Raw genomic sequence first — 17,500 nt, forward strand, 5'->3', positions numbered from 1 at the left:
TTATGTGGCTGTACCAGGTCTTAGTTGTTGCACTTGGATCTGCGATTTTCCTTGAGGCATGCCAGATCTTTAGTTACATGAGAACTCTGAGCTGCGGCATGCAGGATCTAGATCCCTGACCAGGGGTCAAACCCAGGCCCCCTGCACCAGGAGCATGGAGTCCCAGCCACTGGACCGCAAGGGAAGTCCCGATTGTGTTGTGTTTTAGCTATCAGGACTTTGTGGTTTGAGTGTGTCTGGGGCTTCAATGTGCCCGGTCTTCCTTCAAGGCAGAATAGATTGTTGCTAGGTTTGTTGCTGTTGTTCAGTTGCTAAATCATTTCTGATTCTTTGCGACCCCATGGACTGCAGCACGCCAGGCTCCCCTGCCCTCCACTATCTCCCAGAGTTTGCTCAGATTCATGTCCACTGAGTCAGTGATGCCATCCAACCATCTCATCCTCTGCTGCCCGCTCCTCTTGTCCTCGATCTTTCCCAGCATGAGGGTCTCTTCGAATCAGGTGACCAAAGTATTGGAAATTCAGCATCAGTCCTTCCAATGAATATTCGGGGTTGACTTCCTTTAGGATTGACTGGTTTGATCTCCTTGCAGTCCAAGGGAACCTCAAAAGTCTTCTCTATCACCACAATTCAAAAGCATTAATTCTTTGGCACTCGGCCTTCTTTATGGTCCAACTCTCACATCCATACATGACTACTGGAAAAACAATAGCTTTGACTATATGGACCTTTGTCGGCAAAGTTATATCTCTGCTTTTTAATATGATGTCTAACTTTGTCATGACGTTTCTTCCAAGGAGCAAACATCTTCTAATATCATGGCTGCACTCACCATCTGCAGTGATTTTGGAGCTCAAGGAAATAAAATACGTCACTGCCTCCACTTTTTCCCCTTCTATTTGCCATGAAGTGATTGGATCGGATGCCATGATCTTAGTTTTCTGAAAGTTGAGTTTTAAAACAGCTTTTTCACTCTCCTCTTTCACCCTTATTCAGAGACTATTTAGTTCTTCTTCAATTTCCGCCATTAGAGTGGCATCATTTGCATATCTGAGGTTACTGATATTTCTCCTGGCAATCTTGATTCCAGCTTGTGATTCACTGAGCCCTGTATTTTGCATGATATACTCTGCATATAAGTTAAATAAGCAATGTGACAATATAGAACCTTGACATACTCCTTTCCCAGTTTTCAACAATCCATTGTTCCATTTCTGGTTCTAACTGTTGCTTCTTCACCTGCATACAGATTTCTCAGGAGGTAGGTAAAGTGGTCTGGTATTCCCATCTCTTTAAGAATTTTCCACAGTTTGTTGTGATCCACACAGTTAATGACTTTAGCGTAGTCAATGAAGCAGAAGCAGATGTTCTGGAATTCCCTTGCTTTCTCTATGATCCAACGAATGTTGGCAATTTGACCTCTGACTCTTCTGCCTTTTCTAAACCCAGCCTGTGGTTCTCAGTTCACCTACTGCTGAAGCCTAGCTTGAAGGATTTCGAGCATAACTTTGCTAGCAAGTGAAATGAGGGCAACTGTACAGCAGTTTGAAACATTCTTTGGCATTGCTCTTCTTTGGGATTAGAATGAAAACTGACCCCCTCCAGTCCTGTAGCCACTGTTGTGTTTTCCAAATTTGTTGGCATATTGAGTGCAGTACTTTAACAGCATCATCTTTTAGGAGTTGAAGTAGCTCAGCTGGAATTCCATCACCTCCACCAGTTTTGTTTGTAGTGATGTTTCCTAAGGCCCACTTGACTTCACACTACAGGATGTCTGGTTCCAGGTGAGTGACCACATCATCGTGGTTATCTGGGTCATTAAGATTTTTTTTGTATAATTTTTCACGTACTCTTGCCATCTCTTCTTAATCTCTTCTGCTTCGGTTAGGTCGTTACCAGTTCTGTCCTTTATTATGCCCGTCTTTGCATGAAATGTTCCCTTGATATCTCAAATTTTCTTGAAGACATCTCTAAGCTTTACTACTTTATTGTTTTCCTCTATTTCTTTGCATTGTTCATTTAAGAAGGCCTTCTTATTGTTCCTAGCTATTCTCTGGAACTCTGCGTTCAATTAAGTATATCTTTCCCTTTCTCCCTTGCCTTTCACTTCTCTTCTTTCCCCAACTATTTGCAAAGCCTCTTCAGACAACCTCTTCACCTACTTGCATTTCTTTTTTGCTAGGTTACTGGATTCTTTTCCTGAGAAGTTATTAGCTTACAACAGTCTCCCAAATTCCTTTAAAATTCCCTTTCTGTCTTTTATCCCCTAGAAGGATTTCGAAACTATTTCATTCTCCTACTCTGTCCCTATCAATAGCAGCTTCATTTGTAAGAACCAAAAACTGGAAGCAACCCAAGTGTCCATCAACAGGTGAATGGATTAAAAAAAAATTATTGTATACCCATACAATAGAATACTACTCAGCAATGAAAGGACATCAATTAATAAACACACAGCTTCCCTACTGATACAGTGATTAAGACTCTATCTTACAATGCAGGGGACACTGGTTCCATCCCTGGTCGCAGAAGATCCCACTTACTGCAGGGCAACTAAGCCCGTGAAAACAGCTACGGAGCCCACGTGTAGCAACTACTGGAGCCCCCACACTCTAGAGCTGGTGCTCCACAACAAGAGAAGCCACTGCAACGAGAAGCCCGAGCTACAGCTTGAGAGTGGCCACCGCTTGCCGCAACTAGGGAAAGCCCTCGGGCAGCAACAATCACCCAGCGCAACCAAAAATAAATATTTTTTTAAAAATAATAATATTAAAAAATAATACACACAAATGGATGAATCTCTAGATAATCATGATGAGGGAAAGCCAGACAAAAAGAACGTCATGTGTGATTCCATTTATATGGAAGTCTATAAAATGCAAACTAACGGAAAGCAGATCAGAGATTGCTTGGGAAGGGAGAAGAGAGGGCAAGGGCGAGGGATCGTAAAGAGGCAAGAGGATTGCTTAAGGCAATGGATGTATGCTCACTCTCTCATGGTAATGTACACCACGGGTCAAAGCATAAAATCGTTCACTTTGGAAATGTCTCACCTGTGTGTCTGTTACACCTCAATCAAGCTGTGCAGAAAGTTGTGGGGAGCCTAGAACCCTTTGTCATGCCAGAAAACAAGGAAACTAGTCAGTATGTTAAAAAGATTCAGGTTCAAAAAAAAAAAAGATTCAGGTTCCAACTTAAATAAGCGTCCACTGGCCAACGATGGGAAACTATGAGTATCAGTTAGGATAATAATTACTGTGGATGGAAATCACAGTGGATTGAAAAAGGACACACAGTAATAGTGTTCAGACTGATAGACACAAATCTATGTGTTCATAATGATAGACATAAAATATGTATTCATAATGATAATAATAAAAAGACTCATTGATCAATAACCTTTGTAAGGTATTAGGGAATCAATGAATTATTAGATTCAGTAACAGCACCACTTAGGTGCAGATATAGAGGAAAAGGAGACTGACCAGGAGTTGGTTAATTGTTGAAATTGAGTAATGACTCTATGATGGTTCATTGGGCTGTTCTCTCTACTTTTGTATATGTATGAATTTATTTGCTTGCTTACTTGCTCCCCAGGTGCCAGATCTTAGTTCACGCATGCTCCCTGCATTGGAAGCGTGTGGAGTCTTAACCACTGGGCGGCCAGGGAAGTTCCCTACAACAGTTTTACATTGTGCAATAAAAATGTTTTTAAACTCTGCATCAAAATTATTGCGCTAATGTGAAAAACACCGTTTGAAAATCGGGAAGAAAGACTGTCCTGCAAAATGCTGATGCTACTTGGGTGAGAGTGGTAGGATGAGTCATTTCCCCCTTCGTTTCTACATTGTCTGTATTGTGTCTATGTATTTTTATATTATTTTCATAATGAGCTGAGCGACTAACCCTTTCACTCATAATAAACCCTAGGGAGCAAACAAAATCTCTGTATTTTTGCCGTCCTCGTCCTGGTCTTAAAAACTCATCTGTTCTTTCCTCCAGGCTTTTGCTAAATTTCCCGCCATCTTTTCCAAGTTTAGAGTATCTGGGTACTGGAACTATGAAAGTTTTGAGGAATGCGGGTCAAGTTCACCGCGCCCTAAACTTCCGCCCGCCAGCAGTCTGACCCTAGGCACACGCCCCATTCGGCGCGGCGACCTTTACCGGCTCAGGCCGGCTTCTGGAGCCACCTCCCTCCGACACGGGGGAGACGTTTGCGCACGCGCGCGCCAAGGGCCTACATTTCCCAGTAGGCTCTGCGCCTCGCAGGGGGGCCGGCCTTCGTCTCGGAGGACTACATTACCCAGCGACCCCTTGCAATAGGCGTTGATCGGGAGACTCCAGTACAACCATTGGTTTAGCGTCTGTCCGAAGCTGTGCTGTGATTGGCCCGGGAGCCCGTCAGTTACCGCCGAGCTCAGTTAAGTTTTTACTGTTAGACTGCGCGAGGAGTGAGAGACGAGCGACCGGAGCCGCGCCCTCTCATCCTGGTGAGTGATCTCTGCCTCCGCCCTCTCGCTGTCCGCTCGGAAACCCGCACTATCATTCCCTGGGGGCGATCACTGGCGCAGGTACTCACGCGGGGGCGGGGGCCGTACCCACACGTGACGTGTCTGACCTGAGAAGCATCTTCAGGGACGCAGGAAGAGAAACCCTGGACACACCCGGGGCACCTGTCTGCGCACGCGGGTGCACGCCTCGTGGGCGTTTTCTTGGACCCGGGGTGAAAACACACGCCCTGGAGCATGTGTGGACACCGGTGTCCACACGCGGGGACATCTGCAGAGATCCTCTGCTGAGCACGTGGGCTCAGGGGCACACGCGGTTACCGCGGGGCTCCTGCATATCTGAACACCAGGGGCTCCCGCAGTGAAAACGGGGTGGCGAAAGCAGACACACACCCACCCCCCGACACACACACCTGCCCTTATTCACACCAAGGCGCACCCCACCATCTTCTGATGCTTTATTATATCATGCTTATAATGTTTCATGTTCATTTTGTCTCTAAATAAATAGCAAGGCTTTTTGGTACAAGAAGAAAATTACGAGCAAGCAGAAAAAGTAAGGCCACCAATGAATTGTATTCAGCAAGCCCTTTCACGTGTATAAGACTTTTACCTTTTTGACAGAGCTTATCATATATAGTATATTTTTTTTGTTGTTGTTGGAAAAAGAATTTATTTTATTTTTTTTTCCATTTATTTTTATTAGTTGGAGGCTAATTACTTTATATCATTACAGTAGTTTTTGTCATACATTGAAATGAATTAGCCATGGATTTACATGTATTCCCCATCCCGGTCCCCCTTCCCACCTCCCTCTCCACCCGATCCCTCTGGGTCTTCCCAGTGCACCAGGCCCGAGCACTTGTCTCATGCACCCAACCTGGGCTGGTGATCTGTTTCACCCTAGATAATATACATGTTTCTATGCTGTTCTCTTGAAACATCCCACCCTCGCCTTCTCCCAGAGTCCACAAGTCTGTTCTATACATCTGAGTCTCTTTTTCTGTTTTGCATATAGGGTTATCGTTACCATCTTTCTATATTCCATATATATGTGTTAGTATACTGTAATGGTCTTTTATCTTTCTGGCTTACTTCGCTCTGTATAATGGGCTCCAGTTTCATCCATCTCATTAGAACTGATTCAAATGAATTCTTTTTAATGGCTGAGTAATATTCCATGGTGTATATGTACCACAGCTTCCTCATCCATTCGTCTGCTGATGGGCATCTAGGTTGCTTCCATGTCCTGGCTATTATAAACAGTGCTGCGATGAACATTGGGGTGCACGTGTCTCTTTCAGATCTGGTTTCCTCAGTGTGTATGCCCAGAAGTGGGATTGCTGGGTCATATGGCAGTTCTATTTCCAGCTTTTTAAGAAATCTCCACACTGTTTTCCATAGTGGCTGTACTAATTTGCATTCCCACCAACAGTGTAAGAGGGTTCCCTTTTCTCCACACCCTCTCCAGCATTTATTGCTTGTAGACTTTTGGATAGCAGCCATCCTGACTGGCGTGTAATGGTACCTCATTGTGGTTTTGATTTGCATTTCTCTGATGATGAGTGATGTTTAGCATCTTTTCATGTGTTTGTTAGCCATCTGTATGTCTTCCTTGGAGAAATGTCTGTTGAGTTCTTTGGCCCATTTTTTGATTGGGTCATTTATTTTTCTGGAGTTGAGCTGGAGGAGTTGCTTGTATATTTTTGAGATTAATCCTTTGTCTGTTGCTTCGTTTGCTATTATTTTCTCCCAATCTGAGGGCTGTCTTTTCACCTTGCTTATAGTTTCCTTTGTTGTGCAAAAGCTTTTAAGTTTCATTAGGTCCCATTTGTTTATTTTTGCTTTTGTTTCTAAAATTCTGGGATGTGGGTCATAGAGGATCCTGCTGTGATTTATGTCGGAGAGTGTTTTGCCTATGTTCTCCTCTAGGAGTTTGATAGTTTCTGGTCTTACATTTAGATCTTTAATCCATTTTGAGTTTATTTTTGTGTATGGTGTTAGAAAGTGTTCTAGTTTCATTCTTTTACAGATGGTTGACCAGTTTTCCCAGCACCACTTGTTAAAGAGGTTATCTTTTTTCCATTGTATATCCTTGCCTCCTTTGTCGAAGCATATATAGTATCTTGTGTGATCCTCCCAGGAATCTCGCTAGGTGGGGCCGCCATCATTCCCATTTTCCAGAAGAAAAACTGAGCCTAGCTTACATAAACCTGCCCACGGTACATGAGCGAGTCAGAAATTTGAGCTCAGGCTTCTTGATCTGAGGTTTAAGATTATGACCAGCTATGCAGAGCTACTTATTTATAGAAATGCCACCTTCCCTCCCTGATAGCAGGGAACTGACACTGTTCGGTGTGACCCAAGCAGCCTCTGGGTAACCTGTGGAGAGACGGTGCCTCTCAGTCACCTGCTTCACATTTAAACTGCTCCTTACAGGTGCCTGGGGAGTTGCAGCTTGAGTTAGCACCAAAGAGAACTCGATGGGAAAACCGAGGTCTCCTTTGAGGGTCTGGGGAAAAGTTACCAAGGGGCAGGCACATTCCTGGCAGGGGTTGGGAGGCTTCATACCATTGTTTTTTGTTTTTTTTTTTCTCGTCACGCTGCAAGGCTTGCAGGATCTTAGTTCCCAGTCAGGGATCAGACCTGGGCCCCGCCCGTGGATGTGCCGAGCCCTAACCACTGGACTGCCGGGGAAGTCCCCCATTAGACCTTGAATAAGATATTATTTTACAATACGTTGCCAGTCGAGCCCCACGGATGTGCCTTGTTAATTTTAAGGAGGAATTTTGTTAGTTTCAGAAAAGTGAGGACTTGGGGCTGAGGAAGGATGAAAGGAGAAAAACAGACAATAGTGGGGTGAAGGGGTCACTGTGTGCACCCTGACTCTCCTGTTCCTGAAAGTATTCAAAAGCGAAAGCGAAAGTCACTCAGTCACAGAGTGGGTAGCCTTTCCCTTCTCCAGAGGCTTTTCCCAACCCAGGGATCAAACCCAGGTTTCCCGCATTGCAGGCGGATTCTTTACCAGCCTTGCCACAAGGTATTCAAGAACTAGGTTAATTCTGAAGTCTCTCTCTCCTTTTTTTAAAATAATTTTTTAGTTTATCTATTTAATTTTTGGCTGTGCTGGGTCTTGATTGCTGCACATGGGCTTTCTCTGCTTGCAGCGAGCAGGGGCTGCTCTTCATTGCCGGGCGTGGGCTTCTCACTGCCGTGGCTTCTCTTGTGGAGCACGGGCTCTAGGGCTGCGGGCTTCAGTCGTTGCAGCACGTGGGCTCAGGAGTTGCAGCTCCCAGGCTCTAGAGCACAGGCTCAGAAATTGTGGTGCGCCAGCCTAGCTGTTCCTCGGTATGTGCAGTCTTCCTGGATCAGGGATCAAGCCCATGTCTCCTGCATTGGCAGGCGTATTCTTTACCAGTGAGCCACCAGGGAAGCCCTGAAGTCTCTTTGGAAATTATATTTAGTTTTAGCTGGGGCTTGGGAGGCGGGGAGGGAGGGGCATAATGAATTCAATCCATATAGAAAAAAGGAGATCTGTCCTCCGTCTTCCCTTGCCAACCCTCCTCCCAGAGATAACCTCACCAACCTGTTGGTGTGTGTGTCCTTGCAGACTTTCCCCCTATTCTTTATATGTTGGTATAGCGAAAGTCGCTCAGTCGTGTCTGACTCTTTGTGACCCCATGGAATACACAGTCCATGGAATTTTCCAGGCCAGAATACTGGAGTGGGTAGCCTTTCCCTTCTCCAGGGGATCTTCCCAACCCAGGGATCGAACTCAGGTCTCCTGCTTTGCAGGCGGATTCTTTACCAACTGAGCATATGTAGATCTTGCTGTTTTTATTTGCAAAAGCGTGGCTCGAATTCTAGTGGGGAGGAGAGACAAGAAACAGATGTATAGAATCAATGTCCAGTACATAAATGCTCTAAAGAAGAATAAAGCAGGATAAGGAGAGAAAGGGGGTGTGGGCTCTGCTTTGGGGGGTTGTTTCGGGAGGGCTGCTCTGGGGTGTGAGCAGGGACCCTAAGCACTTGCTCTAGTGTTTATTCTTTGTCTCTCCCGTTTAGCTTGAAGCCAATGGACGTTGTATGGGCCAGAGGCAGGGATGGTGGGCTATGACCCCAAAGCAGACGACAGGAATATCTCCAATCTCGAGGTGGCCGTGGCTGGGTCTGTGTCCGGACTTGTCACTCGGGTGCTGATCAGCCCCTTGGATGTCATCAAAATCCGCTTCCAGGTACCCTTTCCTCTGTTTCATCCATGTAATGGGCTAGAGAAACAATTCACTCTCTTTGCCAAAGCAGTTCCTGGGGCTTGGAGTGTTTTGAAGGAGAAGCGCTTTACTGCCATCTCTGAAATTCCTCCTTCCCACCCCCCACAAACCCTATCATCCTGACTGTTTCCATTTTGATACCTAGCTTCAGATTGAGCGCCTGTCTCGCAGTGACCCCAATGCAAAGTACCACGGAATCCTACAGGCCGGGAGACAGATTTTGCAAGAGGAGGGCCCAACAGCCTTCTGGAAAGGGCACATCCCAGCCCAGCTTCTCTCGATAGGCTATGGAGCTGTCCAAGTAGGTGGCAGGGGAAGCGGCCAGGCCCCTGGGGTCACGTTGCACAGTGGGGGGACCTGGGGTGGTGGGGCGGGTACCTGGGCCACCCAGGGTAGGGCAACAGGAGGTGGGTACACAGTTCCCACTCGCCTTGGTGGGGAAGCTGCCTGGCAAATTGAAGACATGGACCAGAAGCATCCCCTTCCCCATGTTGCCCAAACCTGGGGACTTAGCACTCACAGAACATGAAGCATTGTGTCCAGAAGACTGTCTTGATGCCAGGCCCAGAGGGGCTTGGCAGATGGCAGTACAAACACTTTTTATTTTTCAAAATAGCATTTTCACGTCTGTGCTTCCTTTGAACTTCCCAGCAGCACTGTGAGGTAGGTGGAGCAGGTGTTTCGTGGCTCACAGAGAGGTTGAGCGAGCTGCCTGAGGCCACACAGCCCGTAGGTGGTGAGGCTAGGGTTAGGATCCAGGCTTCTTGTCTGTCAGTCACGCATTTGTTCAGCTCAGTGCCAGTTTACCCCCAGTGTGTGGTCCGTAGTTGTGCAGAAGTGGTGATGAAATAGCCAACCCTGCACCATGCTAATTGGGGGCCTGGGCAAAGCATGTCACATCCACCATCTCACAGCAGTCCTTCGCTAGGCTCTGTCATCACCCCCATTTTACGGATGAGAAGACAGAGGCCAAGAGAGGAAAAGTAATTAGCCCAGCCAAAGTCGCTAGGTGGAGAGTGGCCGAGCCAGGACTTCCAGCCGGGCGGCCAGCAACAAAGCTGTCCCTGCCTGCTCTTCCTGTGACGTCACAGGGGTCGCTCAGGTCACGTGCCCTGCAGCTCTAGCCCTGAGCCAGCGCACTGATGCTGCACGCTGGTGGGTTCACGCAGTGACGTGTGCTCTCAGCACCCCGAGCTTCCGTGAGTTTGATGGAGAAGGATCTGAACCCAAGGGGGGCTTCCACCATGGAATATAGAATGTATGGAATTCTCCCAATGAAATTTCAGCTCTAGGGCCACAGCTGGCTGTACTGAAAGGGTCCCCAGCCTAGAATCAGACGATGACCATCTTTTCTCAGTTGTCAGGAAACTAAGTGATGGATAGAATTTTCTTTCCTTTCTTTTTTTTTTTTTCTTTGTTTGGTCTCACTCTATGGTTTGCAGGAGTCTAGTTCCCCAATCAGGGATTGAACCCAGGGCCTGGCAGCGAGAGCACTGAGTCCTAACCACTGGACCACCAGGGAATTCCTGAGTAGAGTTTTCTTTCTTTCCTGTTTTTTTTTTTTCTCCCTTATTTGCTTGTTTATTTTAACTTGCATCCAAGATGATAGAATGATGCCAGGAGCTGAATATACAATTCATTGTTCAGCCACTTAATAAAACACCCTCCAGTTCTTAGCTGCTGAAGGATGTCAGAGATAATCCTAAAATCGTGAACTCTTGTCTGTTACTTTGGACAACTCACAGTCTAGTTTCTGAGTAGAATTTTCTGATATAAAAACTCCCCCTCGCCTATTTCTTTAACCCTTGGGTGTTTGGCTCTGTTCAGGGTGGGAAAGGCTACAGGTTTCCACGTTTATTGAATTCTGGCCCTGCTCAAGGAGAGGTCTCCTGGTCCCTGGGTCGGGCCCTGCCTGGTCACGGGGTGGAGGGGAGGCGTCCGGGGGTGTTCATCCATGACGCTGTCACGCACCCTTGCAGTTTTTGTCGTTTGAAGTGCTGACCGAGCTGGTGCACAGGGCCAGCGTGCGCGATGCCTGTGACTTCTCCGTGCACTTCCTGTGCGGCGGCCTGTCCGCCTGCGTGGCCACCCTCACTGTGCACCCCGTGGACGTGCTGCGCACCCGCTTTGCGGCTCAGGGTGAGCCCAGGGTGAGTGGCCAGGTCAGAAAAGGGGTGCCCGAGGGGTGGGCGGGTGAGGGGTGGGGGCCCTTTGCCTTAGAGGGAACAAAGCTGGGGGACAGAGGCGGGGATCTTCAGGTCCTTCAGCCTGTCCCTGAAACTGTGACTGCTCTCGGCACCAGACGGGGTGCTCAGAGCCTCTGAGGGGACACAGAACCTGGCGGGGAAAGAGAACAAGTACCAAATGGCCTTCCTGTGAGGCCCAGCCCTTTCGTGCAAGTTCCGAGGGTGGAAGCCTTCAGTATAGCTGCCAGCATCTGGGAGCAAGTGTGAAGAGGGCCTCCCTGCCTGGGGCGACTTTTCCATCAGTCACCCTTGGTCTGTGCAGTGCCTTGCGGTACCCACAGGCAGGCAGAGTCAGCCCCGCTGGACCACTGCAAAAAATAGAATGTATGTCCAACAGAAGTATGCTTAAAAAAACTGTCCGCAATCTCCATGCATAAAGATTGCCTGTTGACAGTTTAAGAAGGGCTAAGTATATGCACAGGTTTCCTGGGTGGCTCAATGATACAAAATCCGCCTACCAATGCAGGAGACTTGGGTTCAATCCCTGGGTTAGGAAGATCCCCTGGAGAAGGAAATGGGTACCCACTCCCGTATTCTTGCCTGGGAAATCCCATGAACAGAGGAGCCTTGTGGGCTATAGTCCGCGGGGTCACAGAAGAGTCAGATGCGACTGTGCACGCAGGCACGCACGCTGTAAAGTATAAAATGGATCATCCAAGGGTGGACTTAACACCTTTCGCAGTCCTGCACATTTCTGCGCACTCCTTGGGAAGCCCATGGTGTAAACAGCCAAAAGGGGAGCCGCTGGGCAATCCCACCCTTGGAATTTTGGTCCAGCATTTTCTTTGTCATCCTGGCAGAAGAAGTAACACCCCTGGTAGCTGGTTTCTAAGCTCGGGGAAATATACCTGGTGGGCTGTCTTCTTGGGCTGAAATAACCTCGTTTGTCATCACACATGTCGTGTCCAGGTCTATAAAACCCTGCGAGATGCTGTGGTGACCATGTACAGGAGCGAAGGCCCCTTGGTCTTCTACAAAGGCTTGAACCCCACCTTGATCGCCATCTTCCCCTACGCGGGGTTCCAGTTCTCCATCTACAGCTCCTTGAAGCGTGCCTACGAGTGGGCCTTGCCAGCTGAAGGCAAGAAAAACGGTGAGACCACCCTCCCGGGCAAGGGGATCTGGGTCTTGCTTCCCCTCCCCACCTTCACTCCCCAGCCACAGCATCTCTTTCTGAGTCAGGAAGGAAGGCTTTCCTGCAGCAGCTAGGACACTGCAGACCTCTGAACCCCCTGATCTAGTGCAGCCAGCAAAACAGATCACTTTGTTTCTCTCGGCTCTCGCCACTGTTATCTCCAGCCACCGGTCATGGTTTTCATTTTTGTCCAAGGTCCAACTTGCAGACAGCCTGGTTTTGTTTATGTGTTTGGTTTGGTTTTCATTTGGGGAAGCCGGGGAGGGGCGTGGGCATCCTGTTCCCTCCCGAGCATGACCTGGGTCACGTGGCAGAGCCTGCAGGCCCCGATTGCCTCCCGCTGGGGTGACGCGTGTTCCAGGCTCACACCCCTTCTGCCACCAGCCTGTCCAACCTGCAGTTCGTCGTCATCCTTGATGAAAGGGACTGCGTCTGTTTCTCTCACTCCAGGGTTAAATCCTTCTGAGATCGAGGATGCTTGTAGGGTTTTGTTTTATGGCCCAGAATTAGAATGTATAACCTTGAAATTTACCCTAGATTGCATTTCTCTCCTTTTCCCCCTCCATCCCACATCTCTGGTCCAGGGAACTTCAAAAACCTGCTTTGTGGCAGCGGAGCTGGCGTCATCAGCAAGACCCTCACGTACCCGCTAGACCTCTTTAAGAAACGGCTGCAGGTCGGAGGGTTTGAGCAGGCCCGAGCCTCCTTTGGCCAGGTGAGCCGTACCCCCTGCAGACAGCTCTGATCTTGGCTGTTCACCGGGCATGTGAGGGAACGAGGGTCGGCACCTGCCCATCAGGCAGCTTCAGCTCCCCCAGCCTTCTCACCCCCAACCTGGCCCTGGTGTCGATGGAAATTTAATCAGCGCTCGCTTTGGGGAGCACATGCACTAAAATTGGAATGATCCAGAGAAGATCAGTATGGCCTCTGTGCAAGGATGACAAGCAAATTCATGCAATGTTTGTACTATATTTAAAAAAAAAAAAAAGTTGATCTAAGAAAGAATTGGAAAAATTGAGGATTATAACATGGGAAGAGCATCTCAGAAAGCTCTGAGGACTGTCCTGCCTGCTAGATGTTGAGACACAGTTTTGATTAAGTTTTTTTGAGATAGAGGGCTGTGCATCAAATGTTATTGACCCTTTGCATAATCCGGATCTAAGCACCATCATAGTGGGTCACGTGACCCCTTACGAGCTCAAGAAAGAATGTTATCTTTAAGGAGTTGCCTTGTCGATGCTGGGAGACTGTAGCTCTGTATGCTTGGGCAGGTATTCCCACCTATGGGAAAGGTCTGGTCAACACAAAATACAGATAACGTGATGCACAGTTCAGGGAGAGGGCGGCTGAAGAGCGGAGAAGAATTTTTATGTTTAAATTTGTCTTGTCTTGCCCTGAAATCTGAATTTTTATCTCACACTGGGGACCCCTGAGCACACGGGAAGTCACAGGCAAAGCCTTGCGTGTGTCTGGCACCACGCAGAGACCCAGGAGAAGGCACACTCGGACTGTGTTCTTACAAAGTGTTCAGTTAGTTTTGGGACCAAGAGTTTACTCACATAAGAAAGGTCTCCAAGATATCACAGAACATGGAGAAGGAGGCTCATACTGGTGTATGGGGTTCTTTGCTTTTATGCTGTAGGTATCCCAGGATAGGGGTGAATTAAATCTGACCAACTAAATTATATTTTAAATGCACTAGAAGGGTTTGCCATCAGAGAAGCCTCGTAGTAGGTAATTTTGTAATGTTAACAGTCATTCCTTAATCTGCTCCCATTTTCACATACTGGGTTTTCATCTGCTTCTTGCGGGGCACTGATTTTGTGAAAGGCCAAGGTGGCAGGTGGTGGGGCAGTGGAGGGCAGGGCTGGGTGATTTCAAGGTTTTCCCTCTGGAACCTGGGACCCTGGGACCCTGGGATGTCACAGCAAGAAGAAACGTGCCTGACAGACGGCAGAGGAGCGAGAGGGTGTGGAATGGGAATCAGGAAGAGAAGAGTGCACGCCTTACTCAGGGAGAGAAAAAGAAGTGGGTTTACAAATTGTAATACAGTTTCTTTGTAGAAAACTTCAGAGAAGTTAGACAAAAAGGAAGATGAAATCACAGGTAAATCCAACACCACCCACCCCAAGAGGATCACACGGAACCTTTGGCTGCGGGATCTCTCTCTCTCCCTTCCTCTCTCTCTCTCTGTGTCTCTTCCTCTCCCCCGTCTCTTCCTCTTACTGCCTATACTTGATTTGCAATTCTGTGTTAGTTTCAGGTGTATAACGTAGTGATTCAATATTTTTATAATTTATATTCCACTTAAAATTATAATGGCCACATTTCCCTGTGCTGCCCAGTATATCCATGTTGCTTATTTATTTAATTTTTATTTCCTGGCTCTGCGTGGAATCTCAGTTCCTCAACCAGGGATCAAACCCTCACCACTTGCAGTGGAAGCATGGAGTCTTAACCACTGCACCTCCAGGGAGGTCCCACGTAATTTATTTTCTTTTTATTTATTTATTTTTGGTAATTTATTTTATAGTGGTTTCTACCTCTTAATCCCCTACCCCTCACCTGCCCCTCCCCACGTCCCTGTAGTCACCAGTAGTTTATTTTTTTGGATTCCACACATTAGTGATAACATACACTATTTGTCTTTCTCTGACTTATTTCACTAAGCATAACACCCCCTAGGTCCATCCACATTGCCGTTTTGTTTCTTTGCAGAAGAAAACACATGGACATTTTAACAAAAACTGGGGTCGTACACAAGGTTTTATAACCTCCTCTTTCCACTTACCAGCTTGGTTTGAAGAGATGGTTTGACTTTGGACAGGGAGAGCTGGTGAGAGCCCAGGACCCAGGAGGGAGGCCCTGCTCCCAACGGAGATGTAGGGTGAGAGGTGTGGCTGGAGGCGGGGGCGCCGTGAGTGGACCAGTGGGAGATAAAAGGCAGATCCGGGAGGGACGTTGAGGGCAAATGGTGGAAGGCCCTGAACACCAGGCCACGTGGCTTGGACTAGATTCTTGATCATCATTGTCCGGAGTTCCTGGAGCTTTGGGGATTGAGCAAGGCTTGAGCTGAGCCGTGTCTTGGGGACACAGCAGCCGTCTGTGGTCAACTGGAGGTGAGCAGCCTGGTGACACCGGTCAGGCTCAGAGCTCACAAGGACCAGATTCAGATCTACTGCCCAAGGAGGGCAGGGAGTGATGGGGCACACGGTCAGAGCACCCCTGGGAAGAGGGTCCAGAGCTCTCACTGGTCCTGAAGAGCCTCCGTCAGTGGGAACTTCCCCGGCAGGAAGGAGCTCTGTCCGGTGCTGATTTCCACGCCCCTCCTCTCACAAGCCTGAATTAGCCCAGCTGGAAGAGAAAGAATGAGGTTCACTTCTTCCATCTTCTTGGCATTCATTGCTTCTTCCAGCAACTATCTGCTGGGAGCTTGGATGTGCCAGGCCCTGTGTTGACAGAAAAACAGAGCCCACATCCACGTGTCCATCCCCTCCTCGCTCCTCAACCAGGGTACCCTTCCTCTCCCCAGGTGCGAAGCTACAAGGGCCTCCTGGACTGCGCCGGGCAGGTGCTGCGAGAGGAGGGGGCACAGGGCTGCTTCAAAGGCCTGTCCCCCAGCCTGCTGAAGGCTGCCCTCTCCACCGGCTTGGTGTTCTTCTGGTACGAGCTCTTCTGTAACTTATTCCATCACATGAGGAAGGCAGACAGCTAGCCGCGAGGGCAGGAAGGGTGGCCTGACGTCTTCCCCTCCTGGAAGAAGACTCAATCAACAGTCTCCTGTTGCACAGAGAGGCGCTGCCTGGTCCTTCCCTCCAGACCAGCTGTCCCAGGCACGAGGAGCCGTCGGGATTCCACCGGAAGGGCACCGGGGTTCTCCAGGGGAGAGCGTCGGGAGGCCCGTCAGGAGGAGCGGGGTGCTCATCTGTCTGGTGGACACTCGGGGCAGCAGGTGCCCTCCTGCTGAGCCCAGCTGCCCAGAGAGCCCTCCTGACTCTGGGCGGGCCCGCAGGGTGAGCGTGAGGCTGGGACTGGGCCCCTTACAGGGTCCCCACGCTTACTGCCACCACCTATTTAATGGACATTAAAGCTGAAAGCAGTCTTTCCCCTCCACCGTCCCTTCCAAATCACATCCCTCCTCCCAAAGCTGGAGGAAGGGAGTCCTGCCTTCCCTGCATTCTGTTTCACTCAGCTGCTGTGTCCCTCAGGCAGCTCTGCTGCTTGTTCTAAGCGAAGAATCCAGCTGAATTGGTCTCTCTATATAAAAACTCCACCATACTCAGATCTCCGTGTCTATAAAGGCACCACTCAGGCTGTTCTCTCCGTGGGCGGGACTGGTCCCAGCCCCTGGGCCTCTAGGGAAAGCTGATCCCAGCGGCACCACCGGCAGTGGGGGTGTGCCGACGGGGCGGGGGTGTGGGTAAAGGCAGCAGCCCTCTGCCTCAGTCTCACAGGATCACTCCTCTTTCGCTGGACCCTGGGTTAGCCCTCCTGAGTGGGTAGGAGCTTACAGCTGGGCCAGTGGACATCAGCTGCCCTCTCATGAGCGCCTGGGTCCAGCATGGCACTGGGTGCATCCTCTGCAATCCCCGCAGGAAGGGGTTGAGCAGGCTGCTCCGCCTGCTGCGGACACACTTGGTGCCCCGGCAGTTGCCAGGCACAGGAGCCCACGTCTAGACACAGCCAGGGGTACGAAAGGAGAAGAGAATCACAGAATAACCACCTGCTGGGGAGCATGGCCCTAGAGGTTGGCTGTGCAGGGAGAGCCCCGCGCAGGGGCTGCTCCCCTGACCTCACATCGACTCTGGCTCCAGCCTTTGCACTGACGGCTGAGGAAGGCAGGAGCTAGGAGCAGCCGTGGTGGGCGTCAAGGCTCTCCCGGGGTCCTGGGCCCCTTCTCAACATTACTGTGTCCTCTCTGGTCTGGTACCTGGAATCCTGGAGCCTCCCTGCCCTTGGTTGCTGACTATGAAGGTCCACAGGTGGCTGGAAGGTGTCTGGCAGTCAAGGCTTGCGGCTGCCCAAGGGGGCCGCTGTCCGAATGTATTTTTTTGATATCCATGGAAGTAAACTTTATTCTCTTCAGCTCTCCGCTCACTGGTTTTCTTTCTCGGCAGCTGAGGTGCTCTTCCTTGATCCATTTTTCTGGTGACCACTTTGGCAGCTCTGTGAGCAGGAGAAGCGAGCCCTGGATACAGAAATCACCATCAACACATCTTTCTTGTCCAAGCTACAGGAAAAGGCAGTTCTTTCCCAGTTTCTCCTGTATGCCTTCCTGTGGCGCAGGGCTGACCTCCGACCTAGCCCTGTCTGGGCTGCTGAGCCCACACGTCTCCCCAG

General features: G+C 49.2%; 1 protein-coding gene and 1 non-coding gene across 3 annotated transcripts; both read left to right on the plus strand.

Annotated features, from left to right (window-relative positions):
• The first annotated feature begins 4,380 nt into the window (after positions 1-4,380).
• On the plus strand, positions 4,381-17,245 carry SLC25A19 (solute carrier family 25 member 19). Of its 2 annotated transcripts, none has more exons than XM_020885808.2 (7): positions 4,381-4,490; positions 8,574-8,743; positions 8,925-9,080; positions 10,759-10,929; positions 11,935-12,118; positions 12,745-12,875; positions 15,693-17,245. In XM_020885808.2, the coding sequence occupies exons 2-7, from the start codon at positions 8,612-8,614 to the stop codon at positions 15,873-15,875; spliced, it is 957 nt and encodes a 318-aa protein (XP_020741467.2). In that variant the 5' UTR covers positions 4,381-4,490; positions 8,574-8,611; the 3' UTR covers positions 15,876-17,245. The 2 variants fall into 2 exon arrangements, with proteins under 2 accessions (XP_020741467.2, XP_020741468.2); XM_020885809.2 differs by having other exon boundaries at positions 4,481-4,571.
• LOC139039261 (U6 spliceosomal RNA) lies at positions 13,025-13,132 on the plus strand. The gene has a single exon (XR_011492584.1). It is a non-coding gene; the product is annotated as a U6 spliceosomal RNA (small nuclear RNA).
• Positions 17,246-17,500: the final 255 nt, after the last annotated feature.

This window comes from Odocoileus virginianus, chromosome 17, assembly GCF_023699985.2.
Source record: "Odocoileus virginianus isolate 20LAN1187 ecotype Illinois chromosome 17, Ovbor_1.2, whole genome shotgun sequence".
NCBI lineage: Eukaryota > Metazoa > Chordata > Mammalia > Artiodactyla > Cervidae > Odocoileus > Odocoileus virginianus.

What these genes read in the sequence shown, in the direction of transcription:
- SLC25A19 (XM_020885808.2), top strand. Translation starts at nt 8,612, where the DNA reads ATGGTGGGCTATGACCCCAAAGCAGACGACAGGAATATCTCCAATCTC. An exon ending in CGGCTCAGGGTGAGCCCAGG is followed by an intron (nt 10,930 to 11,934) that starts GTGAGTGGCCAG and finishes TGTCGTGTCCAG; the next exon opens with GTCTATAAAACCCTGCGAGA. An exon ending in CCCGAGCCTCCTTTGGCCAG is followed by an intron (nt 12,876 to 15,692) that starts GTGAGCCGTACC and finishes TCCTCTCCCCAG; the next exon opens with GTGCGAAGCTACAAGGGCCT.